The sequence below is a fragment of the Dermacentor silvarum genome, chromosome 8 (assembly GCF_013339745.2).
Source record: "Dermacentor silvarum isolate Dsil-2018 chromosome 8, BIME_Dsil_1.4, whole genome shotgun sequence".
NCBI lineage: Eukaryota > Metazoa > Arthropoda > Arachnida > Ixodida > Ixodidae > Dermacentor > Dermacentor silvarum.
Window position 1 is genome coordinate 60,306,616 of NC_051161.1, and position 12,594 is coordinate 60,319,209.

The window sequence follows — 12,594 nt, forward strand, 5'->3', positions numbered from 1 at the left end:
CTAAGCATGCAGTGAATAGCATTGGAGAGATTGTGTCTCCTTGCCTGACCCCTTTCTTGATAGGTAACTTTCTACTTTCCTTGTGGAGAACCAAGGTAGCTGTGGAATCCTTGTAGATGTTTGCTAAGATTGTGATTACTCTCTTCCATATTTGATCAGCGTGACAATTGCACACTCACACAAACCTAAATTCTTGGACACTGGCCTACCCAGACATCAGCGCGAGCGGCTATAAAGCACTGCTGCGTCACATAAAATATTTCAGATTGTGTGACAAACTGTGACTGGGCAACAGAATGCAGTGTGTGGTGTTCGTGTATGCAACAGTGTGTGACTGCAGTGACGTGATAGAGTGTGACATTGCTCGCACACAGTCTTAAGTTTTCATTCTTTTCTCTCCTCTTTCGTACCCTACTCCAGTACAAGATATGAACCCAGAGTATCAAGTTAACCTCCCTGTTGTTTTACTTTTATCTCTCTTGTCCCTTGGTTTAGTGCAGGAATACTATAAGGAAAGTCAAGCCAATCTTAATTTGCAAGATGCATTACAGGACAGAAAGGTATTTATTTTGTACAGATGAAACATGTTTTGAAGCTATAGGTCGTGCTGGCTAGAAGCCAGACTGCCTGCCACGCCTTGAAGGTGGAACCGGTCCACCACGCATGGGAGGCGTTGAGATGGCAATGTCCAGGTAGTCGCCAATCTGGAACCGGCAGGCATTGAGGGTCTTGTTGTCGTCCGAGCCCTTCTGTCCTGAGCAGGTCGTACCAATGTCCCGCATGCGATAGCCTGGACCCCGCACGTCTGGGAAGACCAGTGCAAAGTCAAAGAAGGTGCCCTTCCGCCGAGCGTCTCGGTTCACTTCCTTGACAAGGCTTGTCAGTTCCTTCAAAGTAGCATCCATCCTGAAAGCAAAGCATTCTTTGAGCTTGATGTACGTAGGGACAACGAACTGTGCACATACCATTCAACAAATTGTTTCTTAAGCTCTATTACCTTATGACACATCGGATGTATTATACTGTTCTGCTAGCCCTCAGCAGATTTCCCACAATGTCCCAGCTTTTAAAAGGGCCCAAATTCAATCTTTCTTGAGACTGAGCAATATAATGCTGCAATAAATGCCATTGCCTTTCAAGGAATCTTTTCCTGAATAAACTTCTAAAAGAAACAAAATGAAAAAAGATATATAGAGCGCAATGTTTACTTGTCCAATTACTCCTCCACTTATTCATCTCAGCTGGAGTGGCGCTGGTAGCAATGTCCAGACTATTGCTCCCTTCTTTCCTTACACTGTGTACTTATGGTAGCCCTTTGAGGTTGAGATCTGACAAAGGTGCCCAAGCGCAATAATACGACGGTAAAGAGACAGGCAGGTTACATTACCAAGTACTGCTTTTTTCATTCTCGCCCAAAAATCTGGAAAGGTTTTCATTCGTGTGCCCAATGGCTGGAGCCAATGCAAGTGATACCCTTATCTGAAGGTATCAACTGGGCATTCCTATCATGGTGCATAATCTTGATAACCCATACACAATGGGATCATCATGTTGTCAAAGAGGTACTCTGGACAGAAGGTCAGTGAAATCCTTCTACTATACCCTTTTAAAAGACCTCTTGGTGTTGATGCAGTGCACACTGTGGCCTGCTCATTGTTGATGAGCAACTTGAGCCACCACCTCTTTACACTGGTGGCAGAAGCAAATTATACAATGTTATGAAATTTCATGTGGCAGCTAGCAGTGAAGAGCAGATCAGCTGTGCTGGAAACCAGCTGGGTGGGCAAGTGTGACACACGGTGAATCCGAAACTAAACTGTGTGTTGAGAAACCTTTATGTGACACTGTGTTCAGAGAATGCAGTGAAAGAGTTCATGAGAGTGACTTGTTGCGCTAGTTGGTACATGGTTATACTAGGAGAATGCCAGTAAAATTAAAAAGGTGGGGTTACCTTCATGTCGCTTTATTTATGTCTGCCTCTCGATTTTTCGTTTCTTCAAGTTTACTGGCATTCTCCTAGTGTAACCAGTGAAAGAAATACCTTGGAGCACAATATCACAAGCTATCCCGTGAAGCATAAATTCTGGCAGAGAACAGTACACGACACGACTCGATGCATACCTCACCAAAATGCATTGTGAACCTTGACAGAGTTGACAGGAACTCTCTCGACTCTGTCACAACTTTCGAAGGAGTGTCAACCCTTCCGAGAGCCGTGGTCAATAACTAGTTTACAAAAGTAGCCTACATGCGAACCATACGGTGCCTCGCAACGTCACTCAAATGAAGGGGCTACGAGAAAGGTGTCACAAGGCTGGGGAAAAGAAGCAAGTGGAAATTGGTGAGCTAGGATTTCCAGTTGTGTCCGAGACTGGGAGCCCCCACGTTTTGACATGCCGTGCCACAGGCACTAGAGGCAGAACTGGTATGAACTATGGACACATTATTAAATCACCTGCTCGCCTTTAACCGTATAACATGACCACAGTAAACACGCAATAAACAGCGCATTAACACGCGCTAAAGGATGCACTTGACTCAGAACCAACAGGGCGCACGTCAGCAATGTTCAATACGCACTATCCAGTACATATCACACGTTCATATCGGCCAACCATCGACACGGCCAGCCAACAAAGCCAATCCACAGCCGCTGCAAAACAAAACCGCGCTAGCGAATTTGTATGTCTCAGAGCGCTTCAGACTGTAACCAACTTGACGGAGTCGGAATTGCCGCAAAATTGGAGAATCGAAGCAGTTTCAAACAGCGCTTGTCCGTTGCTGAAGCGGCGCAAAGGCCACGTTTTCGCGAGGCACACTTGTCGAAGCTTTCGAAACTCACCAAGTGTAAATCTGCAGCTCGTTGCTGGGCACGTTGCCTCTGGAGTACTCGCTCATGGAATGATGCCTGGAGTTGTTGAGGAACACTCGTAGAAGCAACGGGCATGTCTGCGCAGAAAAGAAAACGGCACTGAACTCGCGAGAGAAGTCGCACCACTCGTTTCGTTAAATCAGAAGCAGCGATTGGCCGGTAAGCATAGAAATTTGACGTACGGGTGCTACGGGACAGTTTCCAAGCACTCGTACGACCTTTCAGCGACTTTACAAACCTTTTCTCGGTCAATCGGCTTCTCATTTTCATTCTTCTCTTCGACGACGGACTCCATTGCGTAAACAATGGCGACTGCGCCGGTGCCTATGTTGCCTGCATTGATCTGGAAACTTCGACGCATTCGCGACGCGTTTTCGGAGCTGCTTCTGGTATTATAAGTAAACTACTTACTGCAGCGGAACCTGGTGGAACGTCATAATTTAGGCTAAATTTAATGCTTTATTTTAAAACTTGACAAATCGCAACAAATGTAGAAAAAGATGTGCGGCCTGGCTGAAACAGCGCGTGCGCTCGCTTCATGTGCTTGAAAGGCATGGCGGTGCTCTGCGCGTCGTGAAGGTCTATTTTTGTGCATTCTGAGCGCCTTTAGTTTTTCGAGCTCAATTAAGCATTGAATAGCGAGGCTGTAAGCATAGCTGCGTATCTTGCTCGTGCGCTTGTGTTCGTGCTTGCTTTCGCGTTGCGTTTTCCCCGGTTGTCTATGCCGTGCGCTACTTTAGTTCTCTCTTTGGTCTACCTTCGGGTGCAGCTAACCAACTGAGCCTCAACGACTGGTCAGCTGAGCGTTTACAAAACCCGTCCCGACAAACGTCTCGGCAAGACAGCGCTTGCCCGCCACAGAGCCGCATCGTGCACTGTCGTATCCTGCCCGAGTTGTGATGGAAACCGAAGTACAAAGAGCCGACGAACTGCCCGGCACCGAAGAAGACCCGCGAGATGCAAACGCCGACCTTCCTAATTTGGTAAGGCGTTGCATTTCGGTCTGTGTCTGACGCCTAACGTGCGGCTCAGTGTCGTTGATAATCTCAGTGTCGCAAGTGTGTCCTTCCATGCGTACCCGTCGTTACCCAGTGGAGTGGATAAGAAACTTGTGAACAACCCACGTTTGCTGGCGTTAAGTAAATTGGCAACATGACAGCCAATAGTTCAGGTTTCTGTAATTACGTCAAATAGAGCTTCACAACGGAGCCCTCCACTACGGCGGGCCTCATAATCAGAACTGGTTTTGGCACGTAAAACCCCAGAAAGAAGAAGCTTCACAAAGTGACTTACCGGCCAAAAAAAAAAGACGCGACATAAAATTTTCGACAAGGTAACGGAGACAAAAAAGCAGTTATTGGTAGTAACACATTTCACTTTTGCTTATATAGCGATTGTTTGGTTTCTAACCAATTAGAAAGTCGCTTGGAAGCCCTGTCTTTGAAGACAGGGCACATTTTTGGCCCATTATTTGTCTGTGTGAAAATAAAAGCAACGCATTGAGAAGGTGAGAGTGAGGCACCAATTTTGAGCAGTCAGTTGAAGCTTTAGTGACCTAGCAAGATGTCAGCTTTAGCATGTTCATTCATCATTTTGGCTAGCTTACATGAGTTTCATTGCACATTGTTTTCAAATGAACTCCTCAAAAGTGTGTGGAACAATTTATTTATTTAGAAATACCTTACATAGCCCAACTGTGGCTAGAGTAAGGGTGGCAATGCATGAAAAGTATACATAGCAATCGTGAGCGAAAACACGTAAGGTGAACCACGTAAATAATGTAAGCATAGTGTCATCTATTGACGTAAATGTGAACAATTAACATAAACAGCAAATACATTTGTAAAAATACAGTTAGCATTTTTATAGTGAGCTCACATTGAAGATACTATAACACTGCAAGCAAGGCAAAAAAGTCACCTGGCACAATATGCACAATAGCATCAATGAGAGAGTAAGCTTGCAAAACACTGGCAAACAGCCAGAAAAAACAAAAAAAAAAAGCGGATAAATCTCAAGTATGACAGCCAAAAGCACAAAGTGAGCCTGCGCTATATGAAGGTTATGTTGGAACAATTTGAGAAAGAGTGAAAAAAAAAAAGAGTACGAAGAAAGATTTTTAGTTGAGCAATAATCATTTAGGTGATCATGGAATTTAGAAGAATTATGCTCAGAGACTGTGTAATCTGGAAGGTCATTTTATAATCGTATAGCTCGTTGTAGGGGCGATGTGTTAAAAGCATCAGTATTTCCATAAATGCGCGCGAAAGCTGAAGCTATTTTATAATCTGCGTGATGATCCGATTGGAAGGTTTAAAATGAACAGACGATGGGGGGGCCTACTACTGTGAACAAATTTCTGAAATAGTGATAATAGGACAATGGGTCCTGACGGGCGATAAACAGCTGAAGTGAAAGATCCAATTTAATTTGTGTTATGCTTGATTGAAAGCTGTAGTTACTTGAAATAAATCGACTGGCCCCGTTTTGAATAGCCTCTAGCATATTGGTTAAATAAGGATAATGAGGACACCAGATGGCATAAGCAAATTCAAGTGTAGGATGAACTAAAGTTAAGTAGGCTTGTTTACGTATACTGGGACAAGATTCACATAGATTACAGCCTAAGTAGCCTAATGAACTGGAAGCATTAACACAGAGATTACATGTGAGAAGCAAGAATGGTTCAAGCTTAGGTTAATGCCTAGGTACTTATAAATTCGGTGGTTCTAGTCATATTGTTATTACCAGTTTGATGTAGTCGAAAATTCTTTCTATTCACATTATTCACTCGCACGTAACATGTTTGCCAATGTCACTGCCCTTTGGCATTGTGCAGTATGTAATGTGAGAGCAGTATTTAGAGGACAGCATGGCTTTCAGAATTACAAGGATGAATGCTTGTGAGTGGAATTGTAGAGGGCACCATAGCCAGAGCCATAGGTAAGGCAAACAGTATACAGTTCAATGCAAGAACCCAATTCATCATGTTTAGTTCATTAGTAATTATGCAGGACTCCACTAGATAACTTCCCTCTTTCACTTTAGGTGTTGTGTAAGCACCCTGTGTTCTGATATGTGATCTCCAATAGGTGATTTGCATTGACTTCATTGGGGCCGCCATGTCGGTGGACTTGCACGTCTAGAAGCTGCGTAAACAGTAAACGGTGATGGCAGGACAGGTGTGGCTTGAACCGAGCGACAAATCTATAACAATGATAATCCGGAGAAAAATGGTCATCATCAAAGAGTAAAATGATGTAGGCATGATGATATGGTACACTGGCGTCATCATGGCTACCATGTCTGAATATTAGCACCGTGAGAAGCTGCGTCTGTGATGACGCATGCAAACTATCTGTAAAACTATGTTCTATACATCAGTGCCTTCGTTGAAGAATGAAAATTTAATACTTGCCATCACATGCTGCAGGTTAGGTTAATGGGGCGCTAAAGCAATTGCTGAAATTGTCTAGACTGTTATTTGTTATAAGCATATATCGATTAGATGCTGAAATCCACGAGAAACATATTAGGTTTACTTGTTTCATCTGATAATTTATTATATATTTTTTTTATAATGAGGTTTGATTTTACTACAAATATACAAATTGCCAGCTACAACATGTTGAACATGAATATAGAGAATGACAAATTTATCACATGCATGATGACATTAATTGCTCGTTGCAAATTGTTTCCATGAAGTGTGTCTCCATGAAAGCTGTGCAAAGTGTGTGTTTTCCTTTTTGCATTGTCCACAAAGGACACAAGCCCAGAGGATTTGCCAAAGCAGCAGGAAGACCCTGCCGCTGACAACTGCCTAGCTGAGTGCGTTGCAGTGCCTTCAGAAGCTGAAATCGTAGCCAATGGAGAGCTTGACCCCTCTCGCCCGGACTCTCCTACCGCCGAGATTTCCGAACCCGCAGAGCCCATTTCCCCTGAAGAAAGGTGCGAGTCTCCTGCTTCCGAAGACAAACCGGTGCCTCCTATTCTCTTCGAGAGGGACCCGGAGGTCATAAAGCTCATGGAATCGTTCGGTGGCAAGGCAAAGGAGATGAAGGCAGCCATAATGGAGACACTGAACAGCAGGCTAGCGTCTGGAGACAGCCCTGTGCCGTCATTCGAGGAAGAGGCAGCCAATAAACTAAGTTTGCTCAAACAGGTGCGTTGAGTGCCATAGTGTTTCCCCCTTTCAGCTCAGTCTACTAGTCTCTTGTGTAGGTATGGTACACTGAGAACGATAGTAATCTGCAGAGGCAACCTCTTAGGGAAGTCAAATGTTGGACAAGTTGCCGTTCCACACCGTAGAGAAACAGTGTGACATACAAAGGACAAAGAAAAGAGCTAATGACACAGTTATTTCCAAACTGCGTAACAAAGCATAGGGCCTCATAACACAGTGTTAAACGCATGCACGAATCATACAAAGTTAGATAAGTAAAAAAGCATTCTTTTTTTTTCTTTCATTGTAGGTATATTTTAAGGTATTACGGACAAGCCCAAGCAAGGCTATTTATCGGTCAATAAAGTAGTCTGTTATGTCTTATTATCATTTTTTTTTTTCATGCAGGTTATTCAGAAGAATGCAGTGGAAGCCGCTCAGACATCTAAGTCTGTTGAACAGACAAGCACTCCTCCGTCCTCGTCATCCCCTGTTCCACGAAAAGAGCCCTGCGTCACAGCAGCGCGCAAGAGTCCGTCCCCTAAGCCAGAGACTGCTCGGTCCGAGAAGTCGCCGTCCCCTGCCACAGTGTCACCCAAGTGCTGCACCCCGCCCGAGTGTGTTGCTCATTGCGACAAGAAGGTGGCACAGCCGACTGCAACCACAGAGAATGCTGTGAGTTGTGGAAATTGTGGCATCAAATCAAAACTTTGTTCTCCACTGCTTTTTACAGTGATTGCTTTTAAAGGTACTTTTTCCAGTTTGCATGGTGTCTGTTGGCAGTATCGCCATGTTTCTTGTGCAGCAGCCGCTAGAAAAGAAAATTCTCTTTACACTCAGTATTAAACTCGGGTCTACAGTGTGCGAGCCATTGTGCCATCCATGCCGTTGTAGTGAAATTGTCACCTTTGTCAGTAGGCCAGCTACTGCAGGTTTGGTTAGCACTGAAAAGGCTTTCCTTTTAGTGGACCTCTAATGACTTTGCCTCTGATTAACAACTAGACAAAAGAGTGAGCTTGTAGTAGGCTGTTTTGCATCATATATGAGCTATGGTATGCTTAAATGTTGCGTATAGCAATACAGAATAGCTGTAAACTCCAGACGGTGACTGTCTTGCTAAATCATATTGCACAAGTAGAACACTATGGGGTACTTTAGATTACTTGGAAAAAAAAGGAACATATAATTCTAACGTGAATCGTAAGTGTGGCCTTACAATCTTTGTTTTGGCAGAGCATGATGTGTGATCCGCTACAGCACTGCACTGGTGCCTATGCATTTACCAAAGCCCATGCGGATGAGTGTGAACGTAAAGGTCAATGGATCACCCATTGCACTGTGCTAAAACACTTCATACATGTCCTATGACATGCTCCCCTGAGGGGCGAGATGTAAGCATCACATTAGTTAACGGTGACATTGGACTGCATTTTGTTGTTTCACCCTTCCACTTTGCATTGTCCTGTGCGAGCGTGTGTGTGTGTGTGGGGGGGGGGGGGGGGGGGACGAGTGGATGTCACTCCAGTTAGAAAACCTGTCTGTGCTCCTTGTTGTGTTGAGAGTCAGGCTTTACAGCACAGCTCAGTCTAGTGATTGAGCTCACTGCATATTGAAGTCTTAAGAGAAGGAACTGTTACTACATGTCAAAGTTTGCCAGCACTTGTTTTTACTAAATGTGTTTATTTCTAAATGGCTCTGCACACCCAGGCACAGATTTTTATCTGGCAGCCTGGGAAAGCGATGAACCTTTAAAGCAATAGCTTCAGTCAGTGCTTGTTAGCTGAGCTTGTTGGTATGATGATATAATATGGGACACAGTCCGAAACGGGGCTATGACTAGGGAAACAGATGACACGGGGGTACCCGTGCCGTCCATTTCTGTAGTCTTAGTCCGATTTATGCCCCGTTTGCCATATTATGTTGGGCATCAAGTTTTAGCACTTTCGAATAAGAAAAATTTCACTTCATTGCAGTTGGGTGAAAAGACAGTTATGTTTAACACTCCACGTTGGCCTCTGTTGCAAGCCTTAATGACATAAGAAATGATATAAATGTTTATGTAGGTGCTTGAGAATACTAAACGTGTTATCTGTAATATAGCCGAAGCACAGGACAGCATTCTATTGTGCGCACTATGTGGTGCAGATAGAGCATGTGGTGGTGCTTTAGCATGCCTCATAACTCTCGCTGCACTACCAGTTGATTTTGATCTGGAGTATAGATGTTGTTCCCCCGGAGTTTGACCTCAACACCCTAGTAAGTGTCCAAGCAATGATTACTAGATAAGTTCAAATGTTGCTTAATATATTTGCTAACTAGTTCTGCTGTTAAAGAATATACTCCATGGAACTTTGATCTTAAGGACACTTGACAGTATGAAGTGCGAAACAATTGCTTACTTTGGTGCCCCTTATACATGATTCCTTTATTTTACATACTTGGAGCATGAGCACCATCATCTTACCTTTGGTGTTCCAACTTTGTTGAGCCTGCATGTGGGAGCTTCTTTTCTATGTAAAGGCATGCAACAAAATTTCGGACAGTATTAAAAATGCCTAATTTCTTGTTAGTGTAGATACAGATCAGCCTCTGGCTCAAAATTTTGTTTCAGGCATGAGTGGATGTGTTGCAAAAGGCTTGCTGAAATATACACTTTTGGTGCTGAACCTCAAAGAAATAGATCCATTACTGCTCGCCAGAAATGATGCACAACCAATAACATTGAGAACCAGCCCCTCCCCTGGTATCTGGCTGTGACCGTGAGATCAGCATGCTTATGCTCGTGGTTCTGGGATCTCCGTTGTTGGTTCCATGAACACACACCGTTTTCCATGAGGTGTGTGTTCCGTCTGCTATGGTGCCATTTAGAGCCTGGTAACAAGGTGATTATACTAGCTCTGTGGCTTTGTCAAGCTGAATTCGATTGTATACACTTCTCATAACAAACTTAGTCCAAGTGAAATTTTGTTGCTGTTGACCTTTCATTCTTACATAAATTATGACAAGCTATTGGCAAAATTTTGTTCTAGTATATTTATGTGAAAAATGTGTGGACTTCAACAACTATGGAGTGAATAGTTTGCTCCTATAGTAATAAAATGGATGCCGTGTGCCAGCGGATAATATATACTTGCATTTCATTCTATACGAGAGTCAAGCACTGAATACAGTATTGGCAATTAAAGAAAATGCACAGCACAATTACACATCTGTGCAAATGCAAAATTTTACCACCAATAATCCAGTGATTCAGCTGGAAAAGCAGTTTATACCTGTCTCCCCTCTCAACACGATACCCACTATTTCTACAAAGCTGCCCAAAGAGCCTCTGCTGGCATCAGCTGACAGAATTTAGGGTTCTTTGTTGGTTTCACACATTGCAGGTGTACTTGCGTGGTACAAAGTGTAGTGATGTTGGTGACGTCACTATTGCTTTTAGACCCAGCCAAGGAGCCCATGCTGTGGTGGCATGCGACGATCGCCACTCCGCAAACTTGGCGCTCAGGAGGCCAACAGCACCGCTGCTGCAAAACGGAAAGGCGAGCGTGCCGTTGGTAAGTTGGGGCTACTTGAGTGCTCGTTTTTACTGTTCAATCAAGGGCAGTACGTGTGTAGAAGTGGTTTTCAGTGTGGTTTCATAAACCACAGCTCATCATGCAAGGCAGAATTCCAAAGCTGACATTTTGTACTGCAGACTTACAATACGTAACATACAAAACATGGCAGCACCGACATATTTCAATCGCTTCCGGTGCCTGCAGTACTTAAAGGCATATCCTTCGAGATTGGCTTTTTTTTACATTGAGGGAGCGGAGCCATCACTGGTATGTGGATTTGGTCACCACTTGTACAGAAGTATTGGCACGTGGTCCTTGCTAGACTGCAATAGATAAGACCCAAATGTGTGAAGAAGCACTATGGTTCGAGCACAAAAATTTAGAAACAGTACCTCCCACTTTCTCCACTAGTGACCTATATTTTTTCCACCAAAGAAAGGTAAATAGGTATTTTCAAAGAATAACCTCCTGTTGTGGTTGCAGAGAGTGTGCTGAAAATCCTGGAGCCCCACGAAACAGCTGAGGAGAAGCTCGGCGCCCTGTTCCAGCACTACCTGGGCTTCCAGGAAGGCACCTGGCAGCTGCAGGCAGCTGTGCAGAAGGCTGAACGGCAGGTGATTGTGTTTACTTTCCTCCTGTCAACTCTCTGCTCCTGACCGCAACAATAGCGAAGGAATCCTGAAGAGAAATTGGTTAGAGTAGGAGTACCGAGATATACCAGGTGTTTTTAAAGCAAATAGCTTTCTTTGGCTCTTTTGCCCGTATTTATGGTCAGTGATTGACGGGCAAAGGTTGGGCTTTCACTAGTGATACAAAGGGGCCAATGCAAAGGGTCCATGCTCTGGCGCAAACAAGTTTTAGTCCACGTTTGTCACTGAAGCCAGTTTTTTTTACATGCGCTTGATGTCCACCTATACTAACGCTACACATATCTGCTGCTTAACAGCTCTGTTCTCTGTGGAATTACACGAAGAAAGAACAACAGCTACCTAAATATCTTCAATGTGACTGATGTGTCTTCAACCGTATCATTCCTTCAACCCTTTAAGGGTCACTCCTGTACACGTATGGCAGCGGAAACAAATCCCAAGTGGTCATGATCATACACGAATGGCAGTGGCAGAAAGCTTGAAAAAAAAAAAAAAAACTTGCTTTTTTGGAACAAAGCACCATCTAGCATTGCTCAGGAGGTGCTGCAACCTACTGTGACTTCTAGAACAAATTCTTGTTATGCTGCTGTTCCTTGTCCCCCCCCCCCCCAAAAATATGTCGCAGTTTCACCCGAAAGGCGAAACATCAATTGCGATAGCAAATTAGTAGAGAGCTATACAGAGTAAGGATAGTAGTTTTATCAGCGGTATAAACTTGGACATGCAGCAGCACCAGCAACGTGCAGAACTGTTGTCGACGCCATCAGCTTTTTGCCTGCATTCACACCGAACGCGCGCGGCATTGGTCATTGTTGCCGGTGTCTCTGGCGGCGGCTTGGAGGTTTTCGACAAAATCAGAACGGGACACTCGTGGAGCAGCGTTGGAAGTCTTTACCATCTTCTCGCCTCTCAACGTTTTTATATAAATACGCATTTGGTGCCGCAGCTAAACCTCGCCTCCCCTCCCCCCCTCCCGTCCCCCACGGCCTTTTGCGCGTCGGAAGAAGTCTCGTTTGCTCTCCGCCGTGCGTTCGCTCTCCGTGAAAGCACGCGTCCCTCGCACGCTTTCACTCGTGCATACAGCATACAGTGCGTGGCGACAATTCCATCGCCGTTGGACTCTATACGGAACCTCACAGCGACGCCGACAGCAGAAATCCGCTTGGAGTGTCCATATAATTGCTATTGCAATAAAAGAAAATCTGGTTTCTTGCTTTGCACTACGGTGTCTGCAACCACGGTAGTTTGGAAATATTCCCGCTTCACCTAGTTTACTGCTGCATGCTCATGCCCCTGTTTGTATACTTTATAATCTGCACTCTCACTCGTTTTGTTTTGAGTTATGGTTGC

At 44.3% G+C, this 12,594-nt stretch overlaps 2 protein-coding genes across 2 annotated transcripts in view; one reads left to right on the plus strand and one right to left on the minus strand.

The window, feature by feature from the left end:
- Window positions 1-532: 532 nt before the first annotated feature.
- On the minus strand, window positions 533-3,268 carry LOC119461300 (histone deacetylase complex subunit SAP18). Its single transcript, XM_037722549.2, has 3 exons — window positions 3,111-3,268; window positions 2,843-2,949; window positions 533-906 (listed from the first exon to the last, which is right to left on the minus strand). The coding sequence occupies exons 1-3, from the start codon at window positions 3,231-3,233 to the stop codon at window positions 612-614; spliced, it is 525 nt and encodes a 174-aa protein (XP_037578477.1). The 5' UTR covers window positions 3,234-3,268; the 3' UTR covers window positions 533-611.
- Window positions 3,269-3,396: 128 nt separating this feature from the next.
- LOC119461299 (alpha-taxilin) overlaps window positions 3,397-12,594 on the plus strand; it is a 29,535-nt gene continuing 20,337 nt past the window's right edge. The window contains exons 1-5 of the mRNA XM_037722546.2: window positions 3,397-3,855; window positions 6,639-7,037; window positions 7,446-7,712; window positions 10,477-10,591; window positions 11,078-11,208. Coding sequence (XP_037578474.1) covers window positions 3,772-3,855; window positions 6,639-7,037; window positions 7,446-7,712; window positions 10,477-10,591; window positions 11,078-11,208 — 996 coding nt within the window. The 5' untranslated portion in view covers window positions 3,397-3,771. The remainder of the gene's footprint in view (window positions 3,856-6,638; window positions 7,038-7,445; window positions 7,713-10,476; window positions 10,592-11,077; window positions 11,209-12,594) is intronic.